Below are 22,264 nucleotides of genomic sequence, written 5' to 3' on the forward strand. Positions count from 1 at the left end.
TACATCTGACAGGGTGCAGAAACCACAACTGCTTTGTGCTCAAGGTGGGGAGGAGAAGACAGTCACACATAAAGAGCTGATGAACCTCAAGCGATCTTGAATTTAAGTATTTTTCAAAATGAGCATAAAAGTAGAAAGACAGCATTTTTTGTATCACAAGGTGAAGGTGATTTCCAACTCTTAAGTAAAGTTCTTGCACTATATTTCTGTATTGAAAGTTTCAAATTTAATTTAAAACAAGATAAGAATCAAATTGAAACCTTTAGAAATTATTCTCATAACTGTCCATAATTTAATAGAGAATGATCCTTAAGTACATTTTTGAAACCTCTCTCTCCACTGCAATTTAATACACTTACCTTCCTAATATGGAAAGATTGGCCTAAAATCTGCACTACAACATTCCTATTAAAGGCTCTGAGGCTTTACTGTTAATTTCCCAGTGATAAGATCCTGGCAGCCTTTCCACACAGCTCTCCTAATTTCAGCAACTAACATGGAAATCCAAAAATGATAATAGATTGGGTTTGAAACTCTGCAGGCATTATTATTTGATTATTGTTTTAAATTTGTTATTTGTCTTTTTAAAATATCATTATAAAAGAAGCTCTGTGTTTGCACGTGTTTAAAGTGGATATACTTTTAGTGAAACAGCCTCTCATTGAAGAATGAAGTGTACACTGCTTTTTTAAAGATCTGTATAAACTATTTTTGAACCTTAAGCCTGTAGAGCTTTACAAGTCTTTTAGTAAAGACATGGATTGCTGTGTAGTGGTGGGTTTGCTTTCCCGGTTGCTTTTTACAGTGTGCTTAACCTCAGGTGAAAAACCAGTATTCTAATGGGCATATACTGAAGGCTGCAAACCAACAGTTCTGATCAAACTTAGAGACAAATTCTCATCCCCTTAGAGTTTAATAGCTAGATGGTGAGGCATCCAGTTCTAAGACCTTGCTAATGTTTACTTCAGTCAGAGAAGGAACTAAACTGCTTTTTCCATACTAAGACTAAGGTCAGAGCCAACAGGGTGCAGAAAACACAGCTGTTTGGTACCAAAAATGGAGAGGAGAAGACAGTTGTACGTGAAGAGCTTGCAGACTTTTCCCAGAAATTAAGTCTTGCCCTGAGCTGGCATAAAAGTTGGACAGCATTACACAGAGTGATTAAGTTTTTGGGATTTAAGCAGGAACACAGAGTTCCTACAGAGATCACACACTCACATTCTGGAGATGTTCAACCTTCTTATAGAAGTTGTATGTTTTGAGGAAGAGAACTGTGCTCAGCCCAAGGGAAGGTGCTGACCAGCAGCTCTTAAAGACTTCTTAAGTCTTTTAGAGATATTAAATACTCACAGGCTTCTAAAGTTTTCATTTTGTATAAATAATTAAACAGTCACCAAGCCAAATAAAACAAGGGAGACTGATTCTATAGCCATGTAGTCAGGACATTCATCTAGAAGCTAGGGAGCCATACATCAGTCACTGTAGCAGTGTATATTTAATTGTTGATACAGAGCTGGCCAGATGTGACAAGGAAGCATTTTGCAAAAACACAGTAAAATAAGCTGGTGCTCAGGGAAGTCATCTTGGATATGAAAAGCTGCAGTTCAGTGCCCCGACTGAATCATGTACTTTGATAAAAGCCACATTCGTGCACACACCAGACATTCCTGACTCCTCTGGTACATGCATGGAGTTTCTCTGCATTAAAGAAGCTTTGGCAATCTTACTCAGTCCCAGTGAGGGTCGAGAATAGTTTTGAACTTTTGGGAAAAAAATGCTGAAGTTGAAAAAATGTCTCCTGTCCAGCTTTACTATAAGGAGCAATGGCTTTGATGTTACACATATATCTTACAAAGTCTTGCCTACAGGCAAGTTTCCCTTTAAATGTGCCATTGCCTCTCATAGTTCAGAGCCATAAAGTTATTTTGAAGAAGCATGGATCATGTCCTGCTTCCATGAACTGCTGCAGCAGTTAAAAGGAAAAGATGAGTGGAAGCCTGAGCAGGTGGGAGCAGCTTCTCCTGGTGCCAGGGAGTTCCCTGCTGCACAGCAGGCAGTGTTTGCTGTACAGCATCCCCACAGCATTCGTGCAAGGGCTGAGGGCATGGCTGGAGGCAAGAAGGCAGAACTGGCAGTGCAGTCTACCAGAGCTAATGCTGAGCAATGCAAAAGCAATGCACCCAAGGCAGTTTTCAAGCTGAAGATTAGAGGAGTGGAAGGAGAGAGTTTAAAGCTGTTCTCATCTCCTCTGACTTGAGCACAGGGGATCTGGCCTTAAATTGTTAACGTTTTGTAAAATGAATAACCATAAACATTTATTTTAAAAGCAAAGCAGGGTTGGGCTGAGAAAGATCTGAAAGGAAATGAAATCACAAAAGCTGCATTAAGACAGTATTATGAATCTGGTTTGCACCCCAGAAATACTGGCCTCACTCACCCTCTTTACTAGACCTGGGGTTAAGAGAGACTGTCAGTCTGGATTTCAAGACTTGGCTTGGAATTTCCTTGCTTTTTATGGTTTTAAACCACTCTATGATATTATTTTAGCATGCTTTCCTTGGCTTAATTTTTAAAGTGGAGTAGTAACTGTGCTTAGTCCCCCGAGGTTATTGTCCTTGGTAAACTTTACGGTTACATAAACAGCTGAGAATTATAGAAGCTGAGTGACTGTTCAATAAAAAAAAAAAATGTCCTCTTAAATTTAACAGGGTCCAAGGCAGGAAACATGGACTTGATACTCTCCTGGCATTCAAACAGAACTGTAGCCATCACTTTGTTTCCACTTATGGCACTTTGTAGAATGTCCCAGCACTGGCAATACACGCACATGATTTTGAATGTATACATATTGCACAGTAGAGTAATGTATGGCAAAAGAAAGACAAGATTACACGTAGTTTATAGGATTTTTACCTCTCTAATAAAATGCATTGAATGTGTCAAAATGTTAGAAATTAATTACTCTTGCTGAGAATTGGGTGTGTACATATTTTGATCCTTGAACCTATAATTAGTCTCTGGTCAACCACACCAAACCCTTTCCCTACCTATGCGTAGCCACTGATGGTCCCCTGTGATGTGCTACTCCCTTGTCCCTAAATGCCTTCCCAGTTTCCCATTTTCCAGTTCACCTCCTACATATTCTTAATCCAGATATGCAGGCATGCAGTAAAATACAGGTAAGCAGATGTGGAAACAGGCTGACAGAACCCAACCATCCTTGCACCTGGGATTGTTTCATTAAATACATCTAAGATCTTGTTGGAGAAAGGAGGTGATGGATGCTACAAATACAAAAAAATCTCTGTTAAGAAGACAGCTATTTAAACAAAGGAGATTTAAAAAGAAAAAGTGTGAACTGCATATGAATTTACTTAGTCTTCAAATTAGAAGTCTTAAACTATGGTGGGAATGAAACTAGAAAAAGCTGCCCAATAGAAGTAGTCAGTGAGGCAGCCTAGATGGTTTTAAGAGGAACTCAGGTAACATTTTATGTGTTGTTATATAGCACACTTGCCTGACATTGCAAGAGACTACAATGAGTAGAATAAGAAGCCTCTTCCAGGTCTGCCTTCCCATGAATTTACAAGGTCATATTTAAACAACCTTATGAGTGAAAACAGTGAGGGGATTTTTTTGTGTATGTCATTTTTCTTGTTGTTCTTTTGGTGTTGTTTTTTTTTTTTTTCTTGTGAAAGGATCTCTTGCATTTAAAATATGCATTTCTGTATTTGAACTGCATTAACCAGCTGATATGTCCTATCATGAAGGCTGTAGTGTGGACTGAGTTCCACACTTTCCCACCATGGCTTACAGAGGCATGAACAACTCCGACCCTTGCAGGAACAAAACATGTCCATATATGCAAGTCTCATTTCTCACTCAATACGTCCTGCCACCCCCATTCCCGTTATCTTCATTGCTAAGAATAGTAATAAATAATTTCACAGTGATAAATTCCATGTGTGACAAATGCTAATGTCACCTAACACAGTGCTAGGAAGTGCTCAGAAACTATGGTGACGGTGGCATAATACTGTGAACAGAATGGCACACAAACTCAATTTACAAGTTTTTTTTTCTCCCTTAAGTCTGTAGATCCATATTTGAGAGATTGAGTATGAATTTTAAGTTGTTTTTCTCATTGCAATCTAACAAGCTTCTTCTATATACATTTTTTATTACAAACTGTTCTTTTTTTTCTTGGAAGAAACGTAGAATTTCTGAAATCACTAAATAAATTATTACTTCTTATTGTTATTACTTGACTTTTGTCCTGTCACTGATCTGAAATGGTTACAGGTCAGGAAGCCAAAGGCCCTGCTGAATGCTTGACCAGAACCAGCTGATTCAATTGAACCTGTCTGATAACTTTTCCCTGTATCTTTATACAAAGTAAGAGAAGCATTTGGTTCAGAAATCTAAGACCAAGTAGCAATTAGAGAATGCACTGAACAGTTTCAGTGGATGTGAGAAAGGTCATGAAGATGGTGGGTGGAGACAACCAGAAATAATATAATCTTCCCATCAAGTGGCCTAAATGAAATTATTTGAAATCATTCTAGGAAATAGATCTCGCTCTCTCTCCCTCCCATGCCCCTAGGATTAGGTAATTGTCTTCATTAAATGTCAGTGCTGTGGATGAGATTGTTTTTTTCTGTTTAGGTTGAAAAGGTGGTAAAAGTAGCCAGAGGACAAGTTTCAAGGTTAGAGTGGAAAAAGCGGGTAGGAAAGATGAAGCAGCAGAGAACATTCTCCTGGTCTGACTGCACATTTTGGAGGCTTCCTGACACTATAGAGAATATGACCTGGAGCAGGAAGACTTGCCTCAGTAAATGTATTGGTCTGAGCTATAGCCACAGTATGCTTCAGGAAGTCAGGATACAAGTTAGTCCAGGAACCTAACTTAGGATATGTTTGTATTACATGGTTAACCATGAGCTCGTTTATGGGTTTTAACTTGGTCAGCCTTACTATCCACACCAAAAAAATGTAATAGCTGGGAGCGTAGATTAGAAGCCATGCTCTGCTGCAGTTCTTTCATTCTGTGATCTTTATAGTGCATATAAGATCAAAAATAATGGGAGAGCTCAGAGTTCTTTGTTCACTGTTTCCGCTGGAGACCAGAAAAGTTGTTCTGCTGCGTGTAGTACAGTTTTAGGAAAGAAGTTCATGGCTCTCAAGACAAGCAGTGTGGGATATGACCCCGGTCCCAACCAGATCACTGCAGCATAGTCTTTCTTAAAAGAGACTTAGCAGTGATGGCCAGTTTGAGATCTGCACTCACTCTTGTGCACTGAACTGGTCTATTGGTGATGTGCCTTAAAATTGCTAAATTTTAAGGTTTTTACTAAATTGTGAATTGAAAGGTCAACATATCAACATATATGAGGTTAACAGCCCCACAGCCCAGTAAATCCTGATGAGTCTCATGCTGGGGGAGATCTGAGAGTGCAGCCATTCCCATCACCTTCTCTGGAAGGCAGTTGGATGAAAGAACCAGAACAAGCTCTGGGTAGATGCTGGATGTGGATAAATCAATGTATCTCTGTACTGGGCAAAACTGGTGATCTCATTTAGGTGTTCAGATTCAAATTTGATGATGCAGGTGAATTGCTTTCTATAGTTTTCTCTCCTTCAGAAGAACAAATCTGACTCTCTTCTGCCTCTTTCAGCAGCAGGAGCTGTGTAAATATCCATCTGCATGAGCACTCTAGGAGTACATTCAGTAGGAATAGTGCAGCTCTGTGCCCTTCTCACACTGGTGAAAAACACCTGCAATTTTCTGATTATCAATAGTCCCAGTGATATTCTATCTCCTCTAAAAAGCGTTTTTTCTTTTTTTTTTTTTTTAACCTAATATGGATTTTTTTTTCCTATGGATTTTTTTCAATGGATAACTTATGGAGTTGGCAGTGGATGGCTTTGTAAAGTCATGGTCTGTCCACCTAAGGTGACAAACTTAGTATATTATTCAAGCAGTGACAATAACCTCTACTAGAAAGCTTTGTGTACTCCTTTCAGTATGATTAAAAAGATAATTTCTATCTATATATTTATCTATCTATCTATCTATCTGTTACCCACATGCATCAGTTCATAGGAAGACTCTCCCTTTTCCCTGGAGATAAATCTCAGTAGGAAAAAAAGAGTCATTTGTCCAGAACAGGTGTAGTGTTCAGGTTCTAAGTTTGCATTTTGCTTTGCTTTTGGTATAGAACCTACTTTAAGTTATACAACACCAGTTTTTTTGTAATTATCATCTTTGCAGAGATCCAAATCAGCTTAAGCAAAAGGAAAGTTCAGATTAGGTTGCAGGATTCCAAAGACAAAGCCTCTGTGTTATAGGCCTTGCAAATTCAAGTACGTTTCCCATGATCTCTGTGAGAGCTCATCACAGCTCTGATGCTTGAAAAACAGTGACTTTTAGCTACCAAATTGTGCCTCCTTTCTTGTTCACAAAAGTCACTAACCAGTTTTTCAGAAAAGTGAAGCAGAAATCTGCTTGTAGGAGTCACACAGCAGAATACTAATTGATTTAAACAAAGGAGGAGTGGGTCTGTTACAGCCCCCTTTATTGGGATATGACATACATCTGAATTTTCTTTTTACGTTCTTGTGTTATTTTTTTTTTTTTCCTTCTGCTCTAGCCATCAATTTAATGAGTGATGACCCTGTCAATACCAATTTCCTCTTCTTGGCCACCATGTTCAGAGTTTGGTGGGCATTCAATAGAGATTTACTGTTGACTGGGTAATTTGAGTTCATGTGTGTGGTGAAAAATTAGTGAGGAGAATTACCCCGAAAAGTGGATGCCATGACAATGCATGTCACCATGGTGTGACCAGCTCTGCTGACATAGGTTTCAAAAGCTCTCCCCCTGTGAAAATGGGGCCTGTTTGCAAATTAATTAGTTTCTGGCAGCAGCTTGATTGTTGACCCAAAGTTTGTAGAGTGGAAAAACAATCAGATTAGTGTGTTCAATATAAAGGCCCAGCGCGGTGCTCGAGTGCAGTTTGCCAAAATGTTGAAGCCGTGAATAGAGTGAAACAAATTCTTTTTTGAGAAGCCAAGGCAAAGGTTAAGTGTGATGTGACTGGAGCATGCTGGCCATGGGGCGGTGGGGAGAGAATTAAAGGTTTCAGCCACACAAAAATAGTGAGTGCTGAGCGAGTTGCATTGAATTTAATGAAATTCACAGCTTCAGACGCAAAAGTGCTTGGCAATGTTTTAGTCTGTGTTAAAGGGAGAAATAAGATGGCTTTGTTTTAAGAAGTATTCTTTGTACATCCATGTTGGACACCAGGGACTGAGCCTCTAAAGAGTTTTAGAGACACTTCCTGAGCCTCCACGCTGTTTCTAAGCACCTGCAGACTGAGGTTTGTACCAGTTCCTCCCACTCCCCACCACACACTAACTCCCTTTATCTCTAGTGATTCAATCCAAGCTTCCCATTCATCAACTCCAACATTTGGGCAGGGTTCTTCTTTTAAATAGTGCTGGTGTGGGGGCTTATGGACAAATATATTGGAAATCCATGCTTGTGAATAAATGACTGGCTAAAGCTTGTTATCCAGGTAGTGAGTCAAAAGATATATACTAAAAAATACAACAGGCCATATCTGTAGCTGACAAAACATGACAATGACCCCTATGCAGCCAAGATCTGATTTCTACTCATTACTGTGGCCATTTCATTATTACTCTTCATTCCTTCAATGGCTATTTTTTTAATATATGTTTACCCTTCATCATCCATTTTTGTTATTCACTGTTATTATCACTCTTGTAATATTTCCTTTGTATCAAACAATCCCTATGCATTTTAAAAACTATTGTTTTCCCACTATGACAAATAGAAAGAAGGAAAATACCAACTATTGTGAAGGAGCCAATGTTCATGGGCAGTTGAGGTATCTTTGCTTGGACCAATGTCTTAGCCCTGTTGGCCTGGATCAGAATGCCTGGCAGACCCAGGGGAATGGGAGGACAGAGCTGCTGAGCTCAAAATATGAAGGGCGCCACACAGCCCACCACATAGCCCCCACCCCATCAATTAACTGAGATGCCCAGCAGAGTTAATGATATGAGGATACAGCCCCTTAGTCTGTTCCCACCTCTTTCCCCCATTCCATAAAATTCCAATTCTTAGCCTGCGACCTGTGCAAACTCTGTGATTTGTTCTCAGTAATGCGGCTGAACCTACCCCCTTCACACTAACATTCCTGAACCGTGAATTGCTTGTCCCAAAAGGCATTTAGTGTTGCTTGCAATTAACACAACTGATTGCTCAAAGCCGGCACCTGAGGTGGCATGGAGCCAGCTGGAAGCATAATTGGCTCCTTAGCTGGAGAAACATCCACTTCACAGTGGAGTCTGTGATGACGGAATTATTAGTTCAAAGTAAGCCAGGTATGTGAATACCTGTTCTATACATTAAAGCCTCCACTAGCACTAGGCACAGATGAATTATCGCAGACTCAAAGCCTCCCTTTCTCTCTGTCTCCGGAACTTCCCCTTCTCTTTGTTCATGAAATCGCACACATTTCAGCCTGAATATTTGTAAGGCTGAGTAATTGCTTTTGTTCTTTGGGTTATTTAATTACAAATCTCAGTAGATGACAGGTCCTCTGCTCTAAAGGAAGACATCACATTTGCACAGTTACAGAATCCCAACACAAATGTGTGTGGCAAATCAGTGACTGCAGATTTATTCATGCCCTCTGGGACCTGCACTGCCTTTTCAGCTTAGCATGCAATATGATTTAAATTACAGCTTGTGCAGAGCTGTGCCTTGGGATTACACTCCATGTTTCCAACTGTTTATAGTTCAGTGAGCTTTAACCTCTGTGATTCTGAAAATTAAATAATGTCACGGCTGATATCAAACTGATGGCTGGTACTAGATTACTAAATACTGTGTAGTATTAAAAGCCTATTTTTACAACAAAGTGGAAACGTCAATGTATTTAAAACAATGATAGCACATTCAGGTAGTTCAAGAACACAATTCAAAAGTTACCCTAGCCAAGAATGGCAAAGCTAATATTAAACTCCGTTATCAAGGATATTGTTTCAACTCCTGTATTTAGCAGAGTTGTGGCTCTGGACTTTACTAGAGGAAGACTTAGCCTAACACAGTGATTTGTGATGAGGTAGACACAAAGAGTATGTAAGATCAAGAAATGTAGACAGAGCATCTGTTGAAGTTAAATTCAAATTTGTTAATTCCTTGCAGAAGTTTCATTATTTCTGAAATAGTGTGATATATCAAATGTTACATCTTCAAGACCTTTTTGTGCTGTAACTGTGGACATCTTAATATTTCTGTAGCCTTTGAAGAGGAGCAGAGGAAACACCTAATTAGAAAATTCTGTATTTAATATGACATGTAATTTCCCATCAGATTACATTTCATTATTTGCAGGGGTTTAATTGATGCAAAAACATTTAGTCATTTTTCTCTATTTAGTTCTGCAAACCCACGTTTCCAGGATAGAAACTGTTCCAGTCCCACCTGAGCCACTTCACCATGTCCCTCCCCAGGCTCCATCAGGCAACACTGTGAAACAAAAGGGTGAAACTGATGTCACCATTAGCAACATTTAGGCCACAGAGCCTCATTCATGACTGTGTTGTAAGGAAGGGGGAACAGGAAAAGGAAAGGACAAATGGGAGAGACAAATGGATACTTATTTTTCACTTGTAAAGGCATCATGTTGGACTAAATAACAGAAAACAAACAAAGAAGAATATAATGATATAATGGACAGATCACAGACACACAAAATGTTTGATAAATGGTTCCTCGATTGAGTTTTGACACAGCAGTATGTCCTGAACTTCCTATTTTGCTGCATTGCCAGAGTTATGCTTCTTTTTCCCCTTGATCTTTAGAGTGCCCTATACTACTTATTTCAGGCTTCTGTGTCCAGCTCTTAGTTATCAAAGTGGTGTCAGAAATATCCCATCCCTTGCTATTACATTGGATTCCATGGGCTTGTACAAATTCACCCTTTTTAAAAGGTGGCTGTTATATTTGATTTTTTTAAACATGTAGCTAAGTGCTTTTACATACCATACAGTGAAAAAAAAAAAAAAAAGATATGGTAAAGTTTATAGTAACATCTAAGTGGTCAAAGTATGCAGGTGATGACTAGCTAATAGTTGATAGTCAGAAGCAGTGAATGCCTCAGATGATGTGCTGGTGTGCAGATAACATACAGTGTTATTGAAATGTGGTAACTTTGCTTTTAAGAATCTCAGTATCAGTCTCAAATGTAGTAGCAGCATTGTACAAAAGACTATTGAGAGTGACCCACCAAAACTGAGGCTGATAAGCCTTTTTAGCTGTTTTCCCTCTGTTCTGAGATCACTGTATCACTGGTGTGTATAAGCTGAATGTTTCTGTTGGTAAGGTGAGCTGCCTTGTAGTGTTACCAGGGAAATTATCTCTTTCAAAGGCAAGGGTTAAACTGTTAGTCTTTGAGACTACCATTTATTGTGCAATATGCAGCAGAATTTGATGTTCCAGAGCACTTAGAGCTGCCACAAACACACTGAGTAAATGAAGACAAAATAGTTCCATTTCTGTTTTACCTTTTAAAGTGATAAACTGGCCTGTGTTTTTGTTAGGTTCCTGGATTATGGAGTCTTTTTAACATATCTTCAAATATGTATAAATTTAATTCCCTCTTGGTAGGCTTTAAAGATTTCTGTTCAGGTAAGTGCAGCAAGATTTGTAGGAAGATTTTGTTAGAGAAGTTGGCATAAGCAGAAACAAGATAACCTTACAGTGACAGCTTTTTTACAGATGATCATTCAGAAAAAGCAAAAGAAAAGTTACTTTAAAGACTAGATTACGTATTTTTCCCATTCAATGCACAACTCTTATGAAACAGTTGCAAGCATTCAATGATAATACATTATCTGTGATATATTGCCATATATCTGCGGATTGGTGTTTATTGATTCTTTTACTGCTGTTTGGGCAAAATTCAATATCCTCATAAGTAAGAAGTGTTCCACTGATGTCAGTGAGATTATTCATATTTCCTGAAATCTATGGTAACATTTGTCAGACTGTAAAATTTGGTAGTCATGGGGCACAGCTCTCTTCAGTTACCCATTTCTTCAGTCTCAATGTCCTGTTCTCCTGTTTCTCTAAAGCAACTTTCAGTAAGGGCAGAAAAATGCTCCATGAGAGAGGAAGGTACCAAACCTTTCCATGTGGTATTTTATATGGATTTGTGAGTCATCAGCTTTTTTCACAAGATTGTGTAAATGGGTTGTCATTATCAATACTCAGTTCTGTTCCATGTTTGACATACTGTCAGCTTTAATATTTTTTTGTCAGACCTGTTTGTAGAAAGCATTGTTTAAAAAAAAAAAATCCAATTTCCCACTTATTCCAGGACCTATATTTTTTACTACATTTCTTTATTTTATTACTTTTAAAATACTTCTGTTAAACTTTCTGCCAATTCCTCTCCCTGCAGTTTATGTATCACAAGCAAGTGTGCTGCAAGGTCCTCCCTCCCTGCTTTTAAAAAACACTAAAATTTTGAGTCTGATACAATGAAATTTTCACTCTTAAAAGTCACAGAAATTACATCAAATATATCTGAAGTGCTGTCAGTGAATAAATAAAAAAAAAAAGAAGGGTTTCTTTGTACAGAATTAAAGTATGAACCAAGGAAACAATGTTTGAGAAGCGCAGCTTTCTGACTGTGTGGTTACTATTGCAAAACTTTTCTATCTGAAGCAACGTCACAGTTTTCATCTCACCTATGCTATCAAATACTTTTTTTTTTCTTTTTTAATGAACAGAACTAAGTTTCACATCAACAATAAATGACTGCATGATTTCATTATTTCTGTTGTGTAAAACTGTGCTAATACCTTATGTTGACTGAAGCTAGATTAAGTTGGAAACACACATTGTGCTCACATGACTACTGAAAGAGGTTGTCATAACTGATGCTATCACTGAATACCTCTGGTTCTGCTGAGGGGTTTTGCTTCCTCTTACAGATGCCTTACTGCATTTTGTGTTGCTGTGCTACACTGACATATGAGCTAAAACCAGTCATTCACCCAGCCCTTTCCTCAGTCTTTGTTGCCATCCCTCATTAATCCTACTTTAATGGATTTTGTGTCAAGTTGCTTTACACTAGCTGTAAAAGTTCATTTTACCAACAAAATGTTTCTCATATTTTGACAAAATTACCTCAGTTCTTTAGCCAAATCTAAAGGATTTAACAAAGAAATTAAATTACGGGAGATCGGAAAGGTTAGGTAATTGCTACAGGAGTGTTCTCTACTGGATGACTCCTTGGGAACTGGTGTGAGCTGATGATCATTTCCAGATGAATGAATATCTCTCACTGAGAGTTGAGACTGTGGTAGATACCTGTCCAATTTTTGATGTGACATCAGGGAGGAGATTTTTTTTTACAGCTACACAATCTCTTCCACACACTTCAAATTGAACCTGGCAGTACAAAATTTGGAGGTTTTCTTCCTCTTTTCAAAATAGATTATTTTTGTCACAAAGGACATATTTATTCACTTTTTAGGCAGAAAAAAGTAATATTTCTGTGGACAAGTGGTTCTGGAGACAGGGTTATGCACTGCATGGAGCTGACAGAGAAACGTTAGGAATTTAGCTTTCAGGAGACACAGGCTGAAGATATGCTTGTCAAGCCAGTGTGGTTCAGCTTTTTCCAGTCATACTGTTGAGGGCTGTCCTATTTTCCCTACACTGGAATATGTTTGCCATGTTAATCTCCAGCTGTTCCTCACACTCAGCCAGGTATTTGCCTCCTGCAAAGTGCTGTGTCAGGAGTTTGGCTGATGGTGCTGCAGCATGTTCCCTCTGCCTTCAGGACACCTTCTTGCACCCTTGATTTCTAGGTGGCAAAGAGGAAGAATATTCCAACAAGACATAGACACACATCTCTCAGCATTCAGAAAGGCCTGAGAAAATCACATTAGTGGAGAGGAACAGGTTTAGTTTCTGGCTTTTAGGATCAACTGCCATAAACTGCTTCGGCATCTCCAGGGACTTGTGCTTCACCTGTGAATTTTCAGAGCTTACAAAAGGCAGGCCTGTAGCATGGCTGTATATGCCAAAAGTCTGTAACATCCCAAATCAGAAACATCTTTTGTCTTCAGTGCCTCCACGCTCCACTTCCTCCCCTAATACATCACTTCTTAGCATAAAGACTGTGGTATTTAGTTCTTGTCACTCATCCAGAGCTCTAAAGATGTAGGTTACACAGTTAAGGCACAGGCTTTCTGGTCTTATTTCCAAACATCAATGTCAAAAACTTCAGATAAATGACTGAGAGAGGAAGAAACAGGTTCCTAGCTGGAACTCTCATTAGCTTTAAGAAATACAAAAAATTGAGATTAAAGTATTCCTAAGTGGAGACAATGTGCTGCAAGCCTCACTTTCTGTTCTGTGATGGACACTAGTTTTCTCAATTGCCCAATTACTCTCTCTGAGGGATAAGTAAATAAGTTTAAAATTAATTGTGTTGATAGATATACGACAACCTTAAAACATAGTCAGTAATGGAAAAGAGGTGTTAATTTTGCTTCTTTCTCTGTAAGGAGATAATAATCACCTCTATTAAATTAAATGGGGTGGTTAGATCATAAGCATTGTTTTGTGAGAAATCTAATTTATGTTGAGCATTAAGCTATAATTTTACTGAACTTTTGTATTCACTTTTCTTCACCATATAATTAGTCTTTAACAGGGAATCAAAACTATTGTTGTCTCTTTAGAACAAAGGCTTCAGAAACTGGTAATTGCATCAGAGATCAACATTTTCTTCCTTCTCTTTCCTGTGGGAGCTAAAATGTTATTCGCAAGGTATGTTCATGCTGAATTATGCCTCTAAGGCAGAAGAGATGAGGCATCTTGAGGTGGTGGCATTGTTTTGGCAGGTATTAAGGGACTCATTCATGCTATTCTAGAGGTGCTGAGCACCCCAAACTGAGGTTGTGCTCCTCTTACTGTCACTTTGCTTTGCATCACTGCCAGCCCCTGGGAGGGCACCCATGGCTTGGTCCCCAGCCTGGTCTTGTCAAGTTTTCACTTCTGCTAGCTGCCCAGCCAGCATGGAGCCTGAATGCTTTAGGATGTTGTAACACATTTGCTTTTGCCTCAAATACAAATCAGTCATTCCTTAAAAAAAACAGTCATTTTAATTCAGTTTTAACATCTCTCACAATGAGAATGGATGCATAGATAACACTTATGGTCAAGCCACTGTAAAAGCCACAAGGACTAGAGTCCTGTTGCTGTTTGTGTAAGTGTACCATTGAGATGTAGAAGAATTTACACATGTAAAAACATGGTGTGCCTTTTTTAATGCACGTCTCTTTGCGTGTTACATTGCTGCTGCACCCATGTATTGAAATGACAGAAGAGTGATATGTTGTTGCTACTTTTAATACCTTTCATCCTTGAAAATCTGTAATCTCCTTATGTCACACAAGTCACCACTGAAGCATAGCAGCTGGATTCTGCAGAGGAAGGGTTTGTTGGTTTTTTTGGGTTTTTTAATTCTGAAAAGAGTTTTGAATAAAATAAAATACAATAAAATTAAATTTTTAAGAAGTACACTATTGAAATTAAAAGAAGCCTTATTAAACTTCATACTTATTAGCCTGTTTTATAATCTGTGACACAAAAATTGCCTTTACTAATCTTTGAAAAATTAATAAAAAACAGGATATCACTTCTAAGAAGGAGAAGCTGGCTGACATAACTAACACACTACTTTAAGATCATCTTGACTCAAAGATAAACTGCTTGATGAAGATCATCAGTCTTTAAAACTCTTTTCTGATGGAAATTTCCATTGCAAAATCAGTGAGGGACCATAGGGCTTCTTACCTTGTAATAGCTGCTGACAGCTTGATCATGCATGGCCTGCATGCCACACATCCTCCTGACTTTGTAAACAGCGTCTTTAAATGACATCTCTACTCTGTAGTCTGTCCTTTCTATGTTAGCATCTGACAATAAGTTACCACAAAACCCTCACATTAGCTCCATAATAGCCACAAGTTGTCCCTTGTGCAAAGAGCATTCCCACTTTGAGGATGTGGTCTGATGCCATCCATGTTATTGAGGAGCTTCACTGGAAGCAGTGAATCCATGAGAGCTCTGCTGTGTTTGCCTGATTCAACAGCAGCAAGTGGAATGTGAAAGTTGAGGAATTTAAATGAAGGGACTTTAAAAGAACACCACTAAAAGCTTTGCTGTTTTGTAAACTACACTTGAGTGTGTAAAACCACAAACCATCTTAGCTCTCTCATCACCACATATTAACAGCTTTGTCCTCTGGTGACCTTACCGAGGCAGAGGCTCTGCTCTGCACATTTGTGACTGGAGCTGCAAGTCTCCTCTCTGTGGGTAGTAGGGCTCACTATGAGAGCAAGTCCAGATTTTCTGAGGATAGTGTTTGGGTCTCCATGCTGGATCTCAGCGGACAGGTGCTGTACATGGTTATGAAGTCTTGAGTAGCTGTCTGTTTTTGTTGTTAAATTTTTAATTTCAGCTTCTCTAGTCTTCCTCTCCTCAGGGTCCCAGTCACCCTCCACTACTTTTCATTAAATTATAGCAATTGCAGTTTTACTGAGCGTAAAATTTCCCTAGTTCCCTAAAATTTTCTTGCTGTGAACTGATAAATTAGTAATTTTGACCGTAAATATACAATAATAGGGGCATCCAGTTCAAACTCTCTACAAAACATTTCCTAAGAGAACTGCCCTTTGGCTCCTGTCAAGTGATGAGGAGATGACCCCAGCTTCTGTTCCTTCAGCTTACTCAATCTTGACAGGTAAAGGTAATTTCTGTGCCTTCAAGTTTATAGATCTTCATTAAAATGCTAATATGATTCAGTTAGAAAGCCAATTTCTGACTTTTATTGTTTCTTGCTCTTGGGTGTGTGTGTGTATTTGTGCGGTTGTTGCTGCTAAAGAATAACATTTGTTAAAGAACCAATGCAGATCGATTTACCTTTGCTTTTCCTCAACCTGAAATGCTGAGCCAGGCAAAACATGTTTCCATTACTTAAATAAGCAAACAATGGCATATAAATCATAGAGGCAGCTGGACCAAGGTGTCATTTTCATAAAGAGCCAGGTTTCTCAGGAAGGACAGTTTAATGGGCTGCTGCCAATGAAATGTCTGCAGAGCTGGTAATTGCAGGAGGGCGCACAAAGTGGTGTACAAAGGTGTCATGTGGGATCTGAGAAATAGCACCACAGCCAAGACAACTGGAAAAAGGAGACTGAAAAAGGTGTGGGTTTTAATAATTTGCTTCTTAAAGGCTGATTGTTTTAAATAAAAATATAAGTTTTTATTTTTAGCTTGTTCACTTTGGCTGCAAGATCAGAGAAGTGTTTTTAGCTGTTATTTTATTTTGATCGTGTTTATGCTGTGGCTTGGTTTCTCCTTTGATCATGCTTAAACACGTTTCAGAAATGTTTGTTTGATGTATGCTGTTTTTTAAAGCTCTCTTCCACATTGTCTGCCTGTGTTTTTTAAAAGCAATGAATCATTGCAAAATATTTGCTGTCAAATTATTTCTTAAGTCCATTTTCCCAAAACAAGCTTTCTGGACTTTCAGCCAATGGGAGACTGCTTTCAAACAAGAAAGTGTTGAACTGTTGTAACAGCATTTCTGAGGGCTTCATGGATTGGAGTTTTAGGGTTGCAGAATACTCCATAAATCACACTCAGAAATTTGAAGTTTTCACCTACCCCCAATAGCTGCAGTGCACTCACTTTTACAGTTGTTACTGGTGGGTTTGGATCAAAGTCCCACTTCCTCTTCAGTAAAACTTGCTTGAAGTTCATTCCGGCATTTTTTTTCTGGCTGTGTTGAATGTATGAAATAGGTCAACCCTGACTGAATTATTTTAAACTTCCCATGGGGACTCCTTGATACGAAACCTGTTTAATTTTGCAGGGTAAGGCAGGGCAGTCTTGATACTTGAACATACACATTCATGGATGACATTCTTTCTTCTGCTGCATGGGTAAGCAATTAGGAGAGTCAAGGAGAAGTCCCTAATTCCCTCATCTGTGGATATCTCCCTTGCAATCCTCAAAGAAGAGCAATAAAAAAGTGCTGTGCAGTCCGTGGAGAGGGCTGTGTTGCGTGACTGTAGGCCATCTGGCTGATTGATTCATCAGGACCCTCAGCAGCCAGTAGTGAGCATGGTCTGAAGCCCTGGGGTTAAATGCAAGTGTGCATCAAGCCTCGGGCAAGTCAAACAGCCCTTGCACTAGTGAAACAATAAAGAACACACTACAGATCACTGGTTCACATCACCCACTTCATAGCTTTATAACCCATGAAATTATCAACCACTTTTCTCTCCCTCTCTCCACACATGGTATCATGATGTTGTTTCTGTAACCATTACATTCATTCTGAACAGAAATTAATCTATTTCTATATGCAACAGAACACATGTAGCCTGTTCTTTCTTTATTTGCTTCACTGCATAGACATAGATCTATTACGTGGAAGAGGGGCAAAAAACCAAACACCACCAGGTAACAAGAGCCAGGGACCTATAACATGAAGAACCACTCTTTATTGACTAAAATGTATCGATTTAACTAGATGGCAAAGCAATCCAAGGTGTGCTCAATAAGAAACATCAGTGTTCAAAAAAAAACCTGTTCCATGACGTACAATGGATGTGTTTCTAATATGAGGCTGTGTGACTACTTCATTTTCAGGCATGTAGTTAGGATTATTAATCACTAATTAAAAATCTGAATCCATCTCAGATGAGCACTGGTAAGAAGTGCCTACAATGCATACTCTGGCTGTGGCATTTATTTTATCTCACAACCCTCTTCTCAGCTGTCGCTCTGACAGAATCATTTGAAACACATATTTTCAATTTATTCAACTATTTTTCTATAATTGCTGTGTCAGTCCTGCTTTAATACGCAACTGTCTTACTGTTTCTAGGTTCACTTGCAAAATTATGAGAGGGAAAGAAAAGAATAATAATATGCTAACCGAGGGCAAGTTTATATAACCAGTGCTATATCAGCAATATTTTAGACTCAAATGGGACTCCCCACAGTATCTTCATAGGCCAATGTAAAGTTAGATTTTTGATGCCTGATAATATAGTGATTTATTTTAGAACTTGATATCTTGCACTAGAAATAAATCATTCAACCATTTGGGAATGTGTTTAGGTTTTGGTTGAATATTATTTTTTACCCTTTTTCATTAAGACCTTAAGGATGTAAAAACAACTGATTCAGAAAAGAGGTTCTCCAGATCCAGTAGCCAAAAACAGTGTCTTCTAATGGGTATCCTCTTTCTCTGATGGATCCTTCCCCAGGCTGCAGTGCAGACATTTTCAAGCTGTAGTTCTTGTTTCTTGAGATTCAAGTTGCATGCAAAGCCTTAGTATATCATATAAAAAATAGTCTAGATATTATTTATCTCGGGTCTCATGTCAGTGTACCTTGAAGGCTATTAAATGCATGCTAGAAAGAAAGGAAGCACATTTAATAGCTTACATTACTGGCGTTTGGGGTGGAGAGCTTAAAATCTCAGCTTGTCCATGTTTTCAGATGTCTAGAAATGTTTATTTTAACAGACAATAGGTAGTAGACACAGGTTCACAGAGATCTGTTTTGTGGCCTGTATTGTTCAACATGTTCATAAATAACCTGAAAAAGAGGCTGGATGAGAGGTTGGGTTTTTTTCACATGAATCTAAGTTATTCAGCATAGTGAGACAAAGGAAGACTGGGAAGGATCACAAAAGGATCTTATGCAACTGGGTAGCTAAACAATCAAATGGCAAATTAAATTATTCTTGATGAATGATGTATTGATAAACCTTGGGGAAAGCCATGAGGAAAACATGCCTATCTTCACATATAAAATAATGGGCTGTGGACAGAGCACCACCAATGAAGAGTGAGATTCTGGGGTTATGGCACATAAATTCCATGACAATTTCAGATTACTGCTGAGGATCTGTCAAATCCATTTTAAATGTTAGGAATTAATGAAAAAAAAAAACCAACAGAGAATTCAACAAAGAGAATTGTTACAGCCCTTGTTAAAGAGCATACTAGTCTTGAACACTAAGCATTTTTTCAATATAGGAATTGAGAGGAACCAAATGAAATTATTAAGATCAATGTTCAAAACAAAAAAATCAGGAGTAAATTTTAATTCATTACATTGTATATGTGAGGAACAAATTCCAAAAGGACATGCTGAATGCTGGAAATTTGTATGAGTTCAAGAAGAAACTAGACAGATAACTGGATGAGAAGTCTATTTAGAGTTAACTAAGCACACAGAAAGCAGCAAAGCTCAGGGAATCAGCTACACTGAAAACAATTGAAGGAAGGGACTTTATTCTTGGAGAGTATTATTTGTATTCACCATATTCTTTCTTGTCTCCAGTAATTACTTCTGGACGATCTTGGAGGTTGTGTATTAATCTAAGTAAACTTTGGTCTAATCCAGTAGGGTCATCCTTCTGTACTCGTATATATAGATGTATACACACACACAAGTACATTAGAATATATACATATATATACACACAGATTGCATGATAAGACACACACACACACAATTATGCAGTATCTACTCATATAATAGAAACATCTAAACTTCTATGTGCATATATACAAATATATTAAAATATGTTGCTTAAAAACACTGCCATCCTTAATAAGGCAATGAGTTGCACAGGCCAGCTACTGCAAACTGGCAAAACATAGCAAAGTTCATTCTTTCCATGACTATATAGCAATAAACATACACTGGAAAGATGTTAATACAGACACTAAAATAGCTTGCAATTTCACATAGGAGCAGGACTCTGAGTAGTTAAATATAGTTCACAGTTAATTATCCCAGCAGGATGTAGAATGGTTATAAAACAGATTGGTAAATCTGTTGGATATGCCTTCTTTTTCCAAATATAGTAGAAAGATACCAGCTGAAGTATCTCTGTAAAATACAGCAATGAGCCAGATGCACCACTGGTATGAATTTATTGATATGAATTCTATAAAATTCTCTCTCCTAAAACTTCTTTATAGCATTTTTTATATAACTGATCAGTATGTGCACATTATATGTATTTCATTTTTTGATGTATCTTTTTTACCACCAAGTAAAGTCGTCACTCTAATCATTAAGAAATAAAGTTTATGTATATAAAAAAAAAATTACAAAAATGGCAAGACAAAGTATTTCAACAACTTCAGTAGAAATTCTAAAATCTGTTTCTATTCTGAAAAGAAGACAAAAATTTGGGGATTTGGGGTATCACATGGAAATAGTATCAATCAAAATGTACTTTTCAACTTTTTTTAACAGTAATGCACTAACAATTTTCTAGGCGTAAATTTTTTTTTTAATCGCTGAAATGAGAACTTTACATTTGTCTCCATAATTCTTTCATTTTAATTGTGACTTATACAGAAAGATTATTAACCAAAGTCCAGACATCCAAAGACAAGAAAATTGTCAGTAATAAATACATGGAATTATGAAACCATGCTGTAATGTTATACAAACATCTGTAAAAAGATTTCATAAACATTTAATTGCTCCAATAATGAAGTTAATATATATTCATTAAATACCTGTAACAAAAACTTCTCTGTATTAAAGATAAGAGGAATGCAAATTCCTCTTATCTTTAACCTGTCATGTTAACAAGTGATGATGTACCTAATTTAGAAATATTTGCCATGGGATGCAGTGATTGGGTTTTGGGAAGAAAAATGACAGTTCATTTATGTAAGGAAGACAAGTGATCCAGTTCATGCAGTAGTAACATGCACAATGGCATTGTCTTCTCAGATCCCAGATTTGTCAGTGCTCACCTGATACCAGAGAGTGACAATCCAGAAGATGACAAAATCTATTTCTTCTTCCGTGAAAATGCAATTGATGGAGAGCACACTGGAAAAGCCACTCATGCCAGAATAGGGCAGATCTGCAAGGTAAGATGATGACTTTTTGGTGTGATACCAAATGCACTTGCAAGCAATTTTAGAAACTGTGTTTTCTTGCCTGTGAACTATTCAGTACTAACATTGGCATTGTAGTAAAGCAGGGGTCATCCCAAGAGAAAAATAGTTTGGGGATGACACACAGAAAGGAATACTATTTAATTATTTTCTGGGGGAGCTTAACAAACTACAGTGTTTGGTTTAAAAAGTCATACATATCCTCTGAGGCTTAGAAAGTGTCTGTAAAAGAAAGTGTTTTACAAGAAATGTGATACTTCCAGGTAGGCCAAAAACATTTGAAGAATTTGCTTTTTAAATGTTAATACCTTTCCATTCCCACATTAGTGAAAACCTTTAAAACACAGGCAAAGGAAGATACAGCAAAATAACTGTTTAAGGTTAGCTGTAGAAATGGGCAGCCATTCCAAAGACCCTTAGTGACTGCAAGATGAATCATTTGTCCACACGGATAAATGTCCAGATGGTTTTCTGACAGACTTTCAAAAATATTTCTGCTAATGAAATGATATTAAAAAATTTGTAGCTTTGGCAACTGTGATGTTTACAGTAAAATTTTCTGTTAATTCATAAGCACAATTTCAATTTACCTCCTTGAATTCAGAGGTTGCTACTTTAAAACCAATTATCCCACAAGTATGAAGTCCTTGGGGCACTTTGTTTCTGTACAACTGATCCCACTGTTCTGGCATTTTTATCTACTTTGTTCTGTTGCAACTTGCCTTTCTACTTTGCTGCTACCCAGTTAACCATAATAAACACCTTCAGCTTTTGCAGGACTTCTGCCCACTTATCTTTTCCCAGTCTTATATGTGTATAAAGGTATATAAAGAGATTTGAGGTTTTTGGTTTTTAAGTTATGTATTAGGATGAAATTTGACGCAATACAGTGTAAAATAAAAATAATTCAGAGTTTGTGTCTTTGCAGCATATTGCTTTTGTATGTAGTGTGAATTCTTCTCTCTTATTTTCTCTAAATATCATCTTATTTACTGTATTTTCTTTGTACTCTGTTGGTACTTCAAACAAAGACTGTTGCTAAATATTAATGCAAAATAATTTTGTTATTAGAATGACTTTGGAGGACACAGGAGCCTTGTTAACAAATGGACAACTTTCCTCAAAGCACGTCTGATATGTTCTGTACCAGGACCCAATGGCATTGACACACACTTTGATGAACTACGTAAGTGGC

General features: G+C 37.8%; 1 protein-coding gene across 2 annotated transcripts in view; it reads left to right on the forward strand.

Moving 5' to 3' along the window:
* SEMA3A (semaphorin 3A) overlaps positions 1-22,264 on the forward strand; it is a 237,616-nt gene that overhangs the window by 178,430 nt on the left and 36,922 nt on the right. For both annotated transcript variants that reach the window (XM_039571065.1, XM_019283654.3), the window contains 2 exons: positions 20,900-21,042; positions 22,141-22,255. In XM_039571065.1, coding sequence (XP_039426999.1) covers positions 20,900-21,042; positions 22,141-22,255 — 258 coding nt within the window. The remainder of the gene's footprint in view (positions 1-20,899; positions 21,043-22,140; positions 22,256-22,264) is intronic.

This window comes from Corvus cornix, chromosome 1A, assembly GCF_000738735.6.
Source record: "Corvus cornix cornix isolate S_Up_H32 chromosome 1A, ASM73873v5, whole genome shotgun sequence".
In the NCBI taxonomy this organism is placed as follows: domain Eukaryota; kingdom Metazoa; phylum Chordata; class Aves; order Passeriformes; family Corvidae; genus Corvus; species Corvus cornix.